General features: G+C 33.2%; 3 protein-coding genes and 1 long non-coding RNA gene across 6 annotated transcripts; 1 reads left to right on the top strand and 3 right to left on the bottom strand.

Moving 5' to 3' along the window:
* Positions 1-504: 504 nt before the first annotated feature.
* Positions 505-4526, bottom strand: LOC112464832. Its single transcript, XR_003041957.1, has 3 exons — positions 4386-4526; positions 3472-3532; positions 505-1272 (listed from the first exon to the last, which is right to left on the bottom strand). It is a non-coding gene; the product is annotated as an uncharacterized LOC112464832 (long non-coding RNA).
* A 2296-nt stretch (positions 4527-6822) lies between these two features.
* On the bottom strand, positions 6823-9027 carry LOC112464808 (translocon-associated protein subunit gamma). Its single transcript, XM_025032023.1, has 4 exons — positions 8730-9027; positions 7992-8119; positions 7311-7402; positions 6823-7137 (listed from the first exon to the last, which is right to left on the bottom strand). Exons 1-4 carry the CDS (start codon positions 9010-9012, stop codon positions 6939-6941), a joined length of 702 nt encoding a protein of 233 aa, XP_024887791.1. The 5' UTR covers positions 9013-9027; the 3' UTR covers positions 6823-6938.
* A 393-nt stretch (positions 9028-9420) lies between these two features.
* On the top strand, positions 9421-12274 carry LOC112464806 (TBC1 domain family member 20). Its single transcript, XM_025032018.1, has 5 exons — positions 9421-10169; positions 10389-10632; positions 10739-10942; positions 11159-11378; positions 11448-12274. Exons 1-5 carry the CDS (start codon positions 9764-9766, stop codon positions 11751-11753), a joined length of 1380 nt encoding a protein of 459 aa, XP_024887786.1. The 5' UTR covers positions 9421-9763; the 3' UTR covers positions 11754-12274.
* A 997-nt stretch (positions 12275-13271) lies between these two features.
* On the bottom strand, positions 13272-15961 carry LOC112464807 (group XV phospholipase A2-like). Of its 3 annotated transcripts, none has more exons than XM_025032021.1 (7): positions 15380-15961; positions 14990-15155; positions 14697-14893; positions 14349-14576; positions 13991-14162; positions 13788-13910; positions 13272-13684 (listed from the first exon to the last, which is right to left on the bottom strand). In XM_025032021.1, the coding sequence occupies exons 1-7, from the start codon at positions 15483-15485 to the stop codon at positions 13465-13467; spliced, it is 1212 nt and encodes a 403-aa protein (XP_024887789.1). In that variant the 5' UTR covers positions 15486-15961; the 3' UTR covers positions 13272-13464. The 3 variants fall into 3 exon arrangements, with proteins under 3 accessions (XP_024887789.1, XP_024887787.1, XP_024887790.1); XM_025032019.1 differs by having other exon boundaries at positions 14697-14931; positions 15013-15155; positions 15380-15958; XM_025032022.1 differs by having other exon boundaries at positions 14697-14931; positions 15013-15284; positions 15380-15472.
* Positions 15962-16683: the final 722 nt, after the last annotated feature.

Raw genomic sequence — 16683 nt, 5'->3', positions numbered from 1 at the left:
AAACGCCACTTAAACACTTCATAAGAAACACTTTGAAAAAGGTCACGTAACATTGATTTCAGCGTACATTAAAACAATCTTACAACATCTCTGAAACGTTCTGTTCATAAACAATTAATAAACATCTCCACAACATGGAAATCTCTTTTAATAAAAACATTCTCAAACGCAAATAAATCACTTTTTAAATACTACGACAAAAACGCTAAATTATTTACAATTCTAAATCATAAATGACATCCGATGGAATCCGTTTCTCGTATTTAAAATATGACGAACGATATGGTATAAGACCGATACATATAAATCACGGAACTGCACAACTCGAATTATCCGTTGTATCGCGTGGAGTTCACTTTGATAGTAAAGTGTGGCACACTTTTAGATTGATATAACGTCAATGTAATTTTATTTTAGTATGGTACCTTTATTTTTTTAAAGATTGATAATAATTAAATAAACATAAGACATAAAATGTATGTATTTTTTATGACAAATCTTGCTTCTTAAATTTAAGATTTATTTTAGATGACTTTAATTAAGATTTAAGAATAGGCGTTCGTGTTTTTGAAGTGTTGCAAATATTCACGAGGTGTTTTAGGCAGCGCTGTGAACTGCTGCCTAAACTGCAACATTCCGGAAACACCATACAACACTTTCCGAACGCCTATCAAACGTGTAACCGTGAACATCTCCATAAACAATTCCATGTTTAAATTTACATTTCATAAACAATTTAATAAATGTTTTAAAGCTCAAATGAAACATCTACTCAACACTTAACCGGTTCACTGGTAATGCGAAATCAACGTTTTGTGCCAAAACTGATAAGACCTGTTTTCAGCGATTCAAAAAGCATGGGTGTACCAAGTTATATTCAAATCCGTTAAACATTGGAAGAAATATTCATGGTGCGCATATATGCGTCATTACCAGTAGTGGCACTTTTTTTCCGCGCATATATGCATCATTACCACACGGAAAAAACGATATGGTTGCCACATCCAACTGGTTAAGCAAGCTTCTTATAAACTTTTAATATACATATTTAATAAACATTTTCATCGGAGCTACAGAATCCTACACTATAGAAATACATATTACAAATAGCAAAACCATAGTCTACTATATCAGATCACAAAGGATAAGATGGCTGGGATACTTGATTCGAATGTTGGAAGACAGAGTAGTTATGAAAATCTTTCAACTTGTACGGCTCCAGAAGAAGAGGAAGACCCCGGGAAAGGTGGGTGGATTCCGTGGTGACGGCCCCTATAGAAAGATAAAGTTGTCAACTGGAAAATAATTGCAGAAGACTGCAGGTAAGGAATAGTCGCGCAAACTTTGGTCCACAAAGGACTATAATGCTACAGAAAAAGAAAAAGAAGAAGATCTATTTATATTAACACTTCTCGCGTATGAGATCGATGTGCACTGGCGATTGACAACGTATTATTGTGAATATTTTTCGAATAAAATCGGGAGATCAATACATATGTTCTGATAAATGAGTCATAAAATGATAAAAATAATACAATGCGTTGTTGCCGAGTAGTTTTGACATTTAATCGATAAGCTGTCAATAAGGTGATGACAGTAAAAAACTTGTTTATAAGCTTCGGATTGGTGATATATTATTAATATAATACTTTATTAACTTCAGAATGACGTATGTCCTTGTGTTCGAATAATATATATAAAATTCAATAATTCTCTCCAAAATAAGAAAAAGGTCAATGCGAATAAAACGGAAAGGTTTCATCTTATGACGCGAAATATTATTTTATCTTATTATCGGAAGAGCACTTCGAATGTTTTAATTATTATCTGGATAACTTTCAGTTTTCTAATATTCGAAATATCCTTCGGATTTAATTACATTTGAAATATCAAGATAAATCGGAGTATTTTACCAGCATTAAAATATGTCGATTGCAGTATATAGGTCCGAAATGCTAATGGCAATTTATACTGTCATCTAGTTATATCGATCGCAACCGGTCAATGTTACTTAAAAGCTTTAAGTTAATTGCTATATACAATCTGGAATGACGATGGTTATAGCATGTTGTGAAACATTAATGCGAAGAAATATGACGTTTCCTCGAAAAGAATACAAGTACATAGGAACGTATTAAGAGAGATCATGAAAAGACACAGAGAATTTTCGTTATTTTGTACGTCTTCTTTTTTTATATCCAGATTTATCAGCTAATATGGCATTTTTAAAAATATTTATTAAAATATTAATCATCTTTTGTACTAAAATTTTTTATAATAAAACTTATTTTAATTTGATTTTATTTCAAACAGATTAAATTGTTATTTAATTACAATTATGCAACAATATTTAATATTGCATGTTAAATATTTGTATAAAATTTAGACAAACTGCGGTCAATTTTCATTTTCGATAATCAGAGGCCGATTCTAAATTAATCATTTGTGCAGGACACTAGAAATGGACTCAACAGTTATTTCTTCGTGTTTTCATTTTATAATGATTATCAATACGGACAGATAAGTCATTTATTGACACTATGTTCAAAGTTGTTTCATATTTTATCACTATAGAAGTTAGAGATACAAGTATCATGTATGTTGAGGCATGCGCACATGATAAAATTAAAGAAGAAATTTTAGACACGAAAATATCTAAAGATTTTATTAATGCAAAAAACTACCACTTTTAATATTTAATAATTCCATATTTAATATTATTTACCGCGATAACGTTGCTAATTAAATTTAAATTAAATTGGATAAGGAAAAAAATATGTGGATTAAACGATATACAGATTACATGTTAAACGAAATGCAAAGCCAACTGAACAGAATGATATTATGATTACGTTAATTTATGATTACGTAAATAATCGTCAGCATTTATAACTGGTTACCGATTATTGCCTTTAATACCTGCAGTTATTGAGCTAATTTCGATTGTCGTATGACCGGATATGCTAAATTAACTACATTGAACGGAAAATTTCTAGAATCTCCTTGTTGAACTGCTTCAACTGATTACTTATCGTTATAAAATAAAAAATGTAAAAGCTTCGCTCATTTCTACTGCGTATCGCAAAATGCGATATAACTGTAAGATAAACGTCATCCGTCGATTAGATGCAGTTTTAGTCCTGTATTATAGTAGTTTATGTATAGATTATTCATGGCAAATTATTAAATCCATTTTTATCGGCACGTAAATGCGAATAATTTATCATATTTTTTTCGTTTATTTTTCTCCATGCGCCATAAAAATAAACGCAAGATTGACAGAAATGCTGCTTGACCTGATTAATGGATCACGTTCTAACGGCACTAAAATATGTATGTTATTTCGATGAGAATTTAAAATTGATGCTAAATCCATTATCAATAATGTTCATCAACTCAAATTTATGAAAAAAAAAATATTTGGAAGAGAATATTAATAATATTTTAATGAGAATATGGATAATATTATACCTCGAGAATTCTAACGTTTTTTTTTCTTGTGCTCACAATTTTTGTCGTTAAAGGAATGAAACTGTAAATATAATATATAGGTACATAAAAGAAATTAATTTTTACATAAAGCTGGGTATATTAGCGAATGAACAGCGAACACGAACGTGTTCAGACATTCGTGTTTGTGTTCCTAAGGGCCAAAGCACATATGACAGTCGTAGTCGTGGACGTAAATAACGCACAAGCTTTAGCGTATCCTACTGATTTGTCAAGTCGAGGACTATGACCAACTACGACTGTCGTATATCGCTACGCCATGTTATGTGCTTTGGCTCTAAGTTGTTTGTTATTTTTTTCGGTTGCACTAAAAACACCAGAATTGGATCACATTCGGTGTTTTCTGCATGTAGCAATTTGATATTTTTGATTATATCTGTTGAATAATGACAATATTATACCCAGCTTAAAACGATTCTTAAAAATAATAATAAACCCTTAAAAATTACCTATTCGAAAATAGATGGTTAACTGTTTTCAAGTCAATCATCTATTTTCTTTGCAAAACTTGTAATAATAAATACAAATTCCTTATTCCCGAAAGAGAAATAATTTTGTATGGAATATTAAATACAAGATACTCTCTATTAGTTTCTTAATAAAATTTTCAAATTAACTTAACTACTATATATCTCCCTCATAAAAAAAAATAGAAATCAGCTAAATTATTTCCAAATTGTAATAAATTTTATTATAAAAATAACATTTAAAAGTGTTTATGTTACGTGCGAAAAGCAATATGGAATAAAAGATCTTTTATACTTTTTGTATTTTTACCTAATTATGAATTTTTTAATTTAAATTATTTTATCAAATAGTTACATCGCAATTTCCCTCAACGACTCCAAATATCCCCATTTTCGTTTGCCACTCACCTGGTCTTTCTTGCTTCCCAATTCCCTAAACCAATAATTCCCACGTGTTTGATTTATGTTTCTGAACTGTGAGCTAGGTCACTCATCCGAACCGTGCGACAGCTCTTGCAACACTGACTTTCAGACTTTTCAAGAACTCATCGCACAGTCCACTTATGTCGATCACGCTATATACGTAAGCCGACGTCTAATGCACTATTAACACAAAATACGTCTTTAGTTTTTCGCATCGATTTAAGATCAAATAAAAAAAATTAAAATTAGCCCGTTCAACAGCACATTATGGAAATTTATGAGTTATTGTTAAGATAAAATTAAGTTGCACGAGGCTTACGAGAAATATTAATACACTTCCGTTAATTTTTGAATTCTTACGCATTCCTTACGTAATGCGCATGTTTCTCAATTTTACGTTATTAAATTTTCACAGCTCAATTAACATAATTTTTATAGCTCAATTGGTTTTATGCGTATGGACCATGGACCGCATAAAACATTGCGAGTTAAAATAAGATTTGAATTTTTTAATTTAAATTTGATTCCATTATTATTTACAAAAGATGCAAAAAATTATCCATTTAATTTCATTTGTTAACATCATTCTGGATATGAAATATGTAATAATCGAATACCTATTTACCGAAAAAGATTAAGGAAATAGTGCGTGCGTCGCAGTATCGTTTCAAATTCTAATTTATTTATGTAATTATCAATATTTATTTATCGAACTGTGAAAATGTACGGTTTCTGAGAAAAAAAATTGGAATATTTATAAAATTATAAACAAATAAATTAGGCACTAGCATTCGGAAAGTACTTCTTGTGTGTTATATATAAAATAATAAATATATAAATATATATATATATATAAATATAAATAAAATAATAATATATAAAAAGTATATACTTACAGAACTTGTTTATTGGCAAAAATAGAAAAAAACAAATTTTTTTAAATGGATACCAGATGAAGAAAACATACCTGTATGAAAATATTTTAATTATTTTGAGGCGAGAGAGAGAGAGAGAGAGAGGGGGGGGTTTTCTTTTTTTATAATTTCTGTTCGTATATACAAGAAAAATAAAAAGAATTAAAAAATAATTTGAAAAATTACTTTTTGCATTACTTTTTTTTACAAAAAAGTTAAACCAGAGAACATGCGTGTCATTATAAAGACGTTTTTAAAGTGTTTTTATGATGTCTTCTAGATATGCATGCTGTCTGTGAAATTTGAGGAAATGAGGAAAAATTGCCAATGTATATAATCATATATGAATATAATAATCGTATCTATATAAAATATATGATTATAATATATATGTAGAATATAGAAGATAATAATATATATAGTGCATATGGAATATTTATTCTATTATTTAATCGCAATTTTACTTTGTGTGAAAAATAATGCAAAAAGTTTTTTTCTAATTATTTTTTAATTATTCTTCTAATGTACGATATATATTCAATTATTTTTCTTATATACGAACGAAGATTATATAAGAGAAAAAAACATACATTGAACAATTTTTTCCTGGAGAAATCTTCTACTAGTGATTTTCTATGAGTCACGTTAATTATATATGCTGATATGTTCTTTTACGTGCGCGTTCTATTTTATATCTTTTTACAAATATTATATTAATATGCAAAAATATAAATTATTGTATCAAGTTATCACACATTAAAATGAGATCAAGCATGGCACATCATACAGGATCAAAATTTAAATCTTCATTTTCTTCGTATAAATAAAAGCATGCATTTGCAACAGTTTTTTTACTGGTGACAAATGCAAAATAATATTAATAATAGTGATAATGGCCATGGTTATCAACCGTGAACATTAACGGTTGATAAGCACTGTCGATGATTAATGATTCATCAACTTAATAATTTATAATATATTCTATAAGTAATGATAATTGTTGCTGAAAAATTTCACTAAAATTTTTCTAAGAGAATAGCAAGTCAGGTACTTCACACACTTAGTGGCTTTTTAAATATTATAGTTTAGATATTATAATAACGATAATATAATTATCTACATAATAATTATAACAATAACTTGTCGGTAATGTAATTTTTTTATATTATAATTGTCTTGTCGATGTGATTCTTCCATACTACAATTCTTGTATACGTTACCTGCATAAGATTATAATAAGGGATGGTTTTACTTAAGGCCATTGCACGTAACAAAATTTTAGTCATAATCGTAAGGCCATAAGAAAATAGACCAATCACACTCGATTATTCTTCGAGCTCAAGGACAATAATCGACTGTGATTGGTCTATTTTCTTACGGCCTTACGATTATGACTAAAACTTTGTTACGTGTAATGGCCTTTACTTAACAAAAATAATTTTTATATCATTTACAGTTTAGAAATATTAGTCAATGTCTGGGGATAGCAAATAATTCGTAGCAAATAATTTTATTATAAATAGAAATGTGTTTATTACCTATGATATTGTTCCATATCAAAAGACAAATCGAACAGATGGAGGTCTCTTATGAAATTAGTTAACAGAGTACATGGGCTCGTATATTATTGGGATCCCGTTGAGAATAATGCCAGGAAAGCGCTGGTAGCGCCTACGGAGAGTATATAGTTTACTGCAGGCGTGAATGTTTTTAAAACGTAAAACGAAGATACGATGACGAATGCCAGGAAAAGGGCGTTATTGTAGAAAATGGAGAATGTTGTTGCTTCATAATCCGCCACTTCATTCTTCTTCCATAAGATCCTAGATATTTGAACATAACAAATTAATATTTCGTAGAAGGTATGGGATATACTTTTATAATAATGATCAATTATGCCAAAACGATCACTTAGGATTTAGGAGATGCCGTACAGCATTCAAGGCACAATTGACCGATCAGCCATTTGAGTTTAAAAAAAAATACAAAATATTACCTTTCGTCCTTTTCTTTCTTGCTCATCTTCTTATCTTCCGCAAGTTTGCGACTTATTTCCTTAGTTACAGCATCTTCCCTTTTTACAGCAATCTGTAACATACACACATACAAAATATTATAATATAATAATATTATATTCTTGTTATACATACATCAGGATTATATTCATCAAGTTTTGAACAAATTTGGAGCAAAAATAAAAAGTTAGTCCTTTACTGTTTTACGAATTATATAAAAAATGATTTATATATTTTTATAAGTACTTCTATCATGATTTAGCAGAAAAATATTGATATCCTGGATTAGGGTTTCCCAACCTTTTCTATTAAGACCATATTAAAATTTTTGTAATGACCAGGGGGCCTATTACGTATCTTTTCACGAGGTAAAAATGCGAAAAGTGAGAGTTCACTAGAGTATCTACGATTTCATTGGTCGAAATCTAGTAAATCTGTTCACTTTTTGCATTTTCACCTCGTGAAAAGATACGTAATAGGCCCGCAGAGAGTCGAGAATAAGTTTTATTTTAGAAAATCATATAAAAACAAAATTTTTTTTATTTTAAAATTCTCTTATATTATATAATATCGAAATTTCTTGACAAACCTAATCAAACTTCAGGAAGGCTGGGTCTGACTGTAGGTTGGGAATCCCTATCCTAGATATGTGTACAACATACCTTGTGTTTGAGGATGAACTTTGTATTTTTATATGCCAAGGCAAGGGCATATGTGCTCGCCAACGTAACCAGTACGAAAGAGATCAAGTTGGAGTATAGATCGATCAAATGTATTCTCCAAAACAACCCTAATAAAAAAAAACACAATATAGTTAATAAACGGTAAGGATTTCATATAATTTTTTTGCAATAAATATTAAATATCAAATCTAAATAAACAAAGATACACTGGACATTAAATTATATCTGTTATTAAAATGAGACTAAGAAATTGTATACATAAATGCATATCGATGAGTGAAAACAAATTCTAATTTTGATATATTCTGGTTTAAATGGTCATTTAAATCTAAAAACATAAACATATTTAAAAAAGTACACGGGTCTGTTGCTTTCTATTGGAAACATTGTTCTGCTGAAATTATTATAGAGAAAAATCTTTCTATATCGACTGTGTTTTTATTATATTAAATAACTTATTCGAACATCATATAACAAGCTTCGTATTCAATATCGTACAAAAATATATTAATTATAGAATTCGTCTGCTGTACAACGTTTGCAAAGTTCTAAGGCATAACTGTCTATTTTCAATCCTCCAGCTGCATTTTACATCAGACGATAAATTAGACAACGTAAAATTTTATACGGCAGGAATTTAATTGTATAAAGTAACAGAGAAAACTGATGAAAGGTGTTATCTCTTGTCGTGCGAGCTTGACAAGTGTCCGCACTCACAAATCGGTATCGCCGAAACGATGAAAGCATTGCCGTAGAACAGTGCCGAGGATTTCGTCGACACGTTCCTGGAGAAGTCCTGCAGCAGCAGCTCCTCCTCTTTGGTAAATGCCTTGGACTTTCCTGACATTTTCGGTAACAGCCACAAAGACAACCGGACAACCCGTTCGGCCACGAGGATCGCGACTTGACTTGACGGACGGAGACGGTCGGAAACAAATGGCCGCGCATGCGTAAAAAGCGTCGGTGTGGAGACGTGTGGTGACGTGTCCTTCGTCGTCATTCTTCGCCGATATCGATCGAGGCGCGAAACGCGAGTCCTGCCACCTGTAAGTGATCCGTCGCAAAACTTCGCCGAACTTCGTGATCAATCGTATGTTAGAAATCTAATTTACCGATTAATTTATTGATTTCGTTCGGGTGATTTTTTTTAAATCATGACACTTTTCTAATTTGGAGTCCAAATAATACCATGTCCAAAATCGGGACAATAAGGTTGAAACGGAGACACCTGATTTATCGTATTTATATTTTCATCATATATTTTTAGCATTGTCTCACTCAAGGTAGACGCACAAATATGATCGTCAATACCAACTACAGTTTTAAATACAAATCGAATATGTGTCGTAGAATGTGTAAATATCTATAAAACGTCAGGACATAATAAGTCGTAGAATATATTAATTAATTAATATTACAAATATTACGTTCGAATTTTTCCAATCACGTGAGTTTTTTTTTAACCGCCGAGCGCCTCGTCGGTATCGCAGCTAACTTCACAGGATGACAGCGGCGGATTCGCGGCTGGCTGGCGTCTCTGGTGTAGCGTGAACACGGTGTGTGTGTAGTGGTGTGTGTCATTTGCTGTTGCTGTCATTCCTGACAGCTCATCGGGAGCCATCGGGAGCGATCTCAGCGATCTGTTTAAGCTCGACGAGTTTCCGGGAGTCCCGAACTAAATTATCAGTGTTATGACGCGCGCTCGGGCGCGTCTGGCGTAGAAACCCATCCGGCGGCAATCGAACGAAATAATGGAGGCCGAGAACGAGGAGGTCGCGCAGCCCGCGACGTCGACGCCAACCGAGAACCATAACCACAACAAACTTCGCAGACGGAACGTGCCCGAGTCGTCGGCCAAGACGACGGATGACTCGGCGACGAGCGATCGCGTGCCCCTCGTGATCCTGCCCGATTCCACGAGAGCGTGGCACGGCGGCGCCGTGCCGCGGATACCGGACCCCGCCGACGTGGCCGCGATCGCGGGCAAGCAGCGGAACGGCGTGCTAACTCACGAGGACGATCGCGGCGCGACTACGGACGCCCTGACGAGCCGCGAGAGGATGAAGATGAGCGTCATCCGCGGCAGCGTCGCCAATCCGGATCTCACGTTAGGAGAGCTAAGACTGCTCGGCTGCAGTAGCGAGGGCTTCGTTAATGGTACTTTGCCCAGGTGACGGTACATTATGATCAACAAGGAACCTTAGGATATAATCTCGCTCAGAGAATTTTACTGGTTTTTCCAGTCGACATTTTGTCGATGTGGTTTTCCAATACAGATGCTATCTCGCTAATGTCACTTGTGCAAAAATTGGTTCCTTTTTGAGAATAATCCTGTTCTCTGTGACTAAGTCTTGAAATCATGAGGATGATCTGTAGATGATGTACGAAGGGTACTGTGGCCGAAGCTTTTGCGACTGGCGCAACCGGAGCCCGCGCCTGTTGACGGACTAGAAACTGTACATACTTATATACCAAACGAGATTTACCAGCAGATATTGAAGGATGTGGCGCGTAGCGGCAGTCATATCTCGCAGAGCGCAACGGAAAAGGAGACGGAAAGTTTCCAGGAGCAGTTAACTCAGCTTATGTGCTGGGTACTTCATAGACATTCCCATTTGAAGTTAGTATATTTAAGCTTTAATAATGCTTATTGCATTTTTGTGATAAATTTACGTACATATAACTCGTGTCTTGTCGCAATACAATATAAAATAATGCGTACTTAGTTACTACCAGGGATACAATGATGTAGCGGCGACTGTGTTACTTGTGATGGGATTACAAGCGGGCTTACACGTGCTTGAAAGTATCTCGCTAGAATTCCTGGAAAGATTCATGGAAAAGACTATGGAAAAAGTGAATCAAGAATTATTCTTTATATTTGCGTTGCTGGAGAGAGTACACCCTACTCTTTTGGAACACTTAGAAAAGTTAGTTCTTATTAGAACATAATGTCTTAGATTGTTTTTATTATTTTAAATTTATTTTAAATAAATGTTTCTATTCTATATGAAATTAATGGTATTCCATATGTAAATTATCTTGAGATTCTACATTCTTTTTTTGTTTCGATTACATTCTTATTTTATATGTTTGCTGATACTACAATAATCTCATTACTAATAGCAGAATTCCTTTTGCTCTAGTGTAGAACTGTTTCCACACTTTGCCTTGGCTGAGTACACAACATGGTATGCGCACAAGTATGCGGAAAATCGAAAATTGTTACATAGATTGTTTGATTTTTTCCTGGGTAGTCCCCCGCTCATGCCTCTCTATTTAAGTACAGTAATAGTTGCACATAGAGCTACAGAAATTTTCAGTACCACACCTGACATGGGGCACACACATAAGGTGTTATGTACGGTGAGTACCGAGAAAATAATTGACTCTGAAAGAAGAATAGAATTATTTAATGTAAGTTTACGTTTTTAGTTGCCCGACGACTTGCCATTTGAAACCCTTATGGTAGAAGCAAAGAACCTATATCGACAATATCCTCCTGAGTCTATCAGTAACGATGTCAGGGATTATGATCATAAGAGAAAAATTAAAGAGCAAGAATGGAAGGCAAAAGCAGAAGCGAGCCGTCAAGAGAGAGAAAGACAACGAAAATTAAAAATTGTCCAGTCAACGCCAAGGATATCTTATCGCATTAGAAGTTACAAAACCATCACCGTTGTGACCATTTTAGCTTTGGGAATATATGCTTTCATACGATCTTCGACAGGGCTTAACTGACATTAAGAGATATTATTTGTTGTAACAAATTCGAATTTTTTTACATATTTTCTAAAATATAGACCCTCCACTTCTTTGATATATCGCTGAGATTTGGAACAAAGATTTCAAAGTAGTAAGATTGTATAAAAGCAAGCACCAAAGAAATTAAGGAGCAAGGAGTAATGTGTTGCTAGGAATAATTGAGAAAGGTTTGGTTATCAATATTTGAGTAAATCTGTTCTAGGACACATGAGTCAGAATCTTGTGCATTCCTACGCTGCCTTTATGCTGTGTTCTGGAAGTTCAAGGTTGACCTGAACTTTTTAATATGTTTAAAAAAAATCACAAATATATAAAAATTTAGAGGACAGCAACAATTTCAAATATTCAGAATTGCTAAAAGTTTGGACCTAAATGAGATATCTAATAAAACGTATACAAAAGTTTTGTGCATGATATGTATATTGATTATAATTATGTTACAATCTGTGATTAGAAGAAATTTTATCTATTTGTAATTATATATACATTTGCCAAGAAAAATTATAATAGTTAATCATGATGATCAATAATAAAAACATTTTATTTTTTAGCAATATTCATTTATTATCATCTTTGATAATGAGTTTTTTCTTCATAATAGTTTATACATCGTTTTATCTTAGAATTGTATATTTAATTATGCATTGTCTAGTTCATCAGGTTTGATGGCATTAAATATTAAAGGAATCCTGATGTTAATGCATTACATTTTACTTAGGATATTTATTTTTCACTATTTTGTATATGTAATTTTGTAGAAACTTTCAATGTGGTCTGATAAATAAGCTTATATTATAAGTATATATTTACAGATTTATTTATACCAAAAGAGGTACAAGTTAGAGCTGGACATTATTAAGAAAATTTTGAAGTTGTAAACAGAAACTTAGAACATTTGCCATGTTTGTTGTGACATTTCTTAAGGAAATGCTTTTTACATAAAATTTCTTGAGTCTTAAATATTATTCTATACATATATAATCATAAGTGTTCATTGCAATTATAAATCGATGTAAATATATAAAACACATTGGTATATATTTATAATACAATGGATTTGTGACTAGTAAACCATGAAACTCGGATTTCATTGTTATTGTAAATTGTGCTGTATCAGCCACTAAAAAAATATGTTACTATACAATATAGAAACACTTTATATGTAGGATATTATTACTATATATCGCTAGTCATGTTAACTCGATCACTCTTTGTTTCATGTGAGATCATACAACGTAAAAAAAAATTGATAATATATACTGAATACATACACATAAAGAGGAGATGAAGTATTATATTTATAGAATGTGAGAGCATAGCCAGTTAATGTGAGTGGAAGTATTGACATTTAGAAAATATTTTTCTTTTGTAACTGCACCACTTTATAATATTCCCAATTGATATTTGCTAGTATGTTATGTAATGATATATTTTAATGAACAATGTAGTTAATAAAAATATATTTTCAATTACACTGTCGTATATTTTTGATAAATTATTGAAAATATAGATGAGATTACGTCATTAAATTGATAAAACCTTATTTCGCAACCTTGTTAAAATCATTTTATACTGTATCTTGAGTCTTAATCTATAGATCAAGATTATCAAGTAAAAAAATGTTAAAAGAATTTAATGATGTTAGCTAATCTGTTATATCCTTTCGTATCACTAAATAAAAGCCACGTTACACTTTTAAAACTGCCTTAACATATGCTAAAATATCAGGATTTCTCAAGATTTCAGTGTGATCTACTCCAGGAAAACCTTGATTATAAATTTTTTGTTTCTGTGACTTCTGCCAATGTGTACACGCTTCCAAACTCCTTATGTTCACAGTCCCGTCGCCATCCCCAAATATCAGTTGAGGATAACCATTTACACTTGTACCCGGCTTATAATACAACCTGAAGAAAAATTAATCCAAATTTTAAACGGTTTCTCATCATAAATTTAAATATAATTATCTAAACTTTTTATACACTAAACTAAAATAACAGATATACAAACTTTTCTACAGTGTTCACTTTGCTGCCGTATAAACAATGTACTTCAACACCTGGAGCTGTAAAATCCAATTGGTATTTCTCATTGTCTTTTCTGAACTCCCAAGCGTTGGAAACGTCTATGTCTCTGTAAATGAAAATATTTCTGAAAATATTCGCGAACGAAAAATGCAAGAGCTATAATAATTATCTGGATAATCGCCATACATAAAATATTCTTGCAAATTATTCAATGTGTAATTTTTCTGATCCGATTGTATCAAAATCTCAGTGTCTTTCCAAAATAGTTTCGAGGGTAACAACCATCCCAGACTTGGACTCGTTATTTGTTCGTCTCTTAGTACACTTTCACGAAGAAAATATGCGCCCAAGTCATCTCCTGTATTAGACACAAGTTTAAAATGTGTAAAGCATTATATTTTGTAAAATAAGATAATAGGTGGAAAATTATCGTATTGTACTATTTTTAACTCAAGTTATCTGACAATAATATAATGAGTTCAATAATGATTAATGATGAGCGCAGGCACAGGTACAGTCTTGCAGATAAGATTAATATATTCACCAATGGCAAACACTTTGATCGCCTTGACAGATCCTGCCCACACGGCACTAAGTGTGATCAAGGAATTTATGTATTTATCCTTCCATTTCTGACTCTGACGTTGTAACATTATAAGAGTCATAGGTCCGCCCATACTGTGAGCCAGTAACGTCACTGGCGTGTTATTATTCATTGTATACGTCTCCTCGACCAGATCCTTCAGCTTGGCGAAGAATTCTTCGTTCTCACCTGGAGTTCAAGATCTTTATCTCGGTAAATTTGTAGTATAATTGAATAAAATACACATTGTTAAAGCCAGCGCGTAATGCCCGTCCAAACTAACTTATTAATATTGTTCTTTTTACATACTGGGTCCTTTCCTGAAATCATAAGGCGCCCCACGCAGCGATAGATTCCTGACATATCCCAAGTCGCTCACCAGCATATTTCCAATATCCTTGAAGTACGAGCCCGGCGAGGCCCTACTGGGATCTATATACTCGACCACCAACGGATCGCCCCATCCTGGTATCCTTATATCTACTCCGGGCTGATTACTAGTAGTTCTGGTCACATTGTCATAATTCAATTTAAGATTATCGATCTGCAATAAGATACAAAAAATGTACTTTCAAGTTATCAGTCGGAAAAGGCGAACCCACATATGATGGAGTGACGATCGTACAAAGCAGTCTATCACGACAGGTACAAGCAGTTCCATGTTCAGCCACAAGCTAAAATAATCGTTGGATACTTTCTCGCAGATATAATGCACCACCGACGACTTGTTAATCTTTGCCTCGACTTGGCTGCCGCCATCACCTGGAACTGGAATATCATTTTTCTTCGTGAGTAGACGCGCTCAACGTCTCGATAAGTCGATATCTCCAACAGTTCTATGACACTACGATAAGAGAATCATACAAAGCGGGCACTCTTCAGAGCCGTTATAGACCCCTAAAGTGCAAGAGAGAAAGAGTCAGGATCATTTTTGGCGAGCGAGCACGTTTTTTAAGGGCGATTAAAAATTAAAGGGCTTTCAAGTAACTTACCTAAAATAACGGGCGATAATTGTTTCGTTTTGACGCGCCAGGAGCTCGCCGAGCGTGCGGAGAGCGAGAGAAGGATTGTCGCGCTCAGAAGAGCCGCCAGGCGCATTTTTCGTCGCGGCTACGTGGATTTTAAAGCGGCAGGTGGATTCTCGCGGACAAAGAGAGACGTGTATCCTGGGGAGTCAAATACCTCGCGGAGCCAAACTCGATCCTCCTCTCGAGTGTCTTCTCCCTGATCTGACGAATTGTGTCGAACGAAATGGCAATTTAGTGCTCGTCACCCACCGCGTTGTTTATGTATCAATTGTGGTAATCAGCTGACGTCGTCTCGCCCTCGTCGTCGCACATGCGCCGGAAGTAGGGGACACTCGCGATCGGTGACGGGCCAATCGGAGCGGCGAACGAGATTACGTGTCGTTTGTCCTCTGCTGGCACGTTTTCGCAAGCGACCGTGTAAGTAACCGATCGTTTTATGCGTATTTATCATATTTGTAAAAACATGTTGTCAAGCGGGGTCGATTTACATTGTCGATCGATTAATGCAAATTAACTTTAATCTCAGTTTAAAACTTACCTTTTATCTTTTTCTAAACTTAGAAACTAGAAAAAGATAAAAAATAATAATTAAAGTAAAATAATAAGCGACTAAATTATCGTAAGTTACTACAGAAGTAATTAACGCTCGCGTAAACGTAGTATATATGAGTCCATTTTGCGCTAAACGAAACGCGAAAATTGCAGTATTAAATCAATTAAGAAAATAATGAGCATAGAGCCGCACAGTGTGTTATATAGCGTTGATAATTGATTTGTTAATCGTCTGAGCTTTTAATACTTATATTTATTATGCGTTTCTTAATTAAATTTTATTAGATATTTCATAAAGGAAGGGCTAGCGATTTACAATTCAAATTCAAAACAAACGTTTCGGCCCTAAATGTGGCCTTCATCAGTGTGAAAAAAATTTACAAAATTGGTCGTTTAATAACAAATAAGTTTAAGTAATTAACCGAAAATTATAAATTGTAAATTGTAAATTGTTTAGGGTCGAAACATTTGTTTTGAATTTGAATTGTAATATATAAATTTCAAGCATTAAGAATGAGCTTTGTTCGCTAACCCTTCTTTTCTGAAATTGTTTATATTATGCGAACTTGATTAACTAATTGTTTAGATATGTTTTGACTATAATTTTGTAAGTACGCTGAAGATGGTCTTAGTTGTAACAGACCGAAACGTTTGTAGTTCATTTTAATACAAATACATAATTATCAACGCTAATGCCGTGTTGCGATATGTTCATT

Source organism: Temnothorax curvispinosus, unplaced genomic scaffold, assembly GCF_003070985.1.
Source record: "Temnothorax curvispinosus isolate PA1 unplaced genomic scaffold, ASM307098v1 QBEX01014594.1, whole genome shotgun sequence".
Classification (NCBI taxonomy): Eukaryota; Metazoa; Arthropoda; class Insecta; order Hymenoptera; family Formicidae; genus Temnothorax; species Temnothorax curvispinosus.
Note: the sequence above shows the minus strand (reverse complement) of the source record. Positions and strands in the feature narration are given on the sequence as shown.

What these genes read in the sequence shown, in the direction of transcription:
- LOC112464808 (XM_025032023.1), bottom strand. Translation starts at nt 9,012, where the DNA reads ATGACGACGAAGGACACGTCACCACACGTCTCCACACCGACGCTTTTT. An exon ending in AGTTCATCCTCAAACACAAG is followed by an intron (nt 7,403 to 7,991) that starts GTATGTTGTACA and finishes TGTATGTTACAG; the next exon opens with ATTGCTGTAAAAAGGGAAGA. An exon ending in AAGAAAGAAAAGGACGAAAG is followed by an intron (nt 7,138 to 7,310) that starts GTAATATTTTGT and finishes TCAAATATCTAG; the next exon opens with GATCTTATGGAAGAAGAATG.
- LOC112464806 (XM_025032018.1), top strand. Translation starts at nt 9,764, where the DNA reads ATGGAGGCCGAGAACGAGGAGGTCGCGCAGCCCGCGACGTCGACGCCA. An exon ending in CATAGACATTCCCATTTGAA is followed by an intron (nt 10,633 to 10,738) that starts GTTAGTATATTT and finishes ATGCGTACTTAG; the next exon opens with TTACTACCAGGGATACAATG. An exon ending in CACATAAGGTGTTATGTACG is followed by an intron (nt 11,379 to 11,447) that starts GTGAGTACCGAG and finishes TTACGTTTTTAG; the next exon opens with TTGCCCGACGACTTGCCATT.
- LOC112464807 (XM_025032019.1), bottom strand. Translation starts at nt 15,485, where the DNA reads ATGCGCCTGGCGGCTCTTCTGAGCGCGACAATCCTTCTCTCGCTCTCC. An exon ending in ATTATCGCCCGTTATTTTAG is followed by an intron (nt 15,156 to 15,379) that starts GTAAGTTACTTG and finishes ATGATATTCCAG; the next exon opens with TTCCAGGTGATGGCGGCAGC. An exon ending in CTGTCGTGATAGACTGCTTT is followed by an intron (nt 14,932 to 15,012) that starts GTACGATCGTCA and finishes ATCTTATTGCAG; the next exon opens with ATCGATAATCTTAAATTGAA.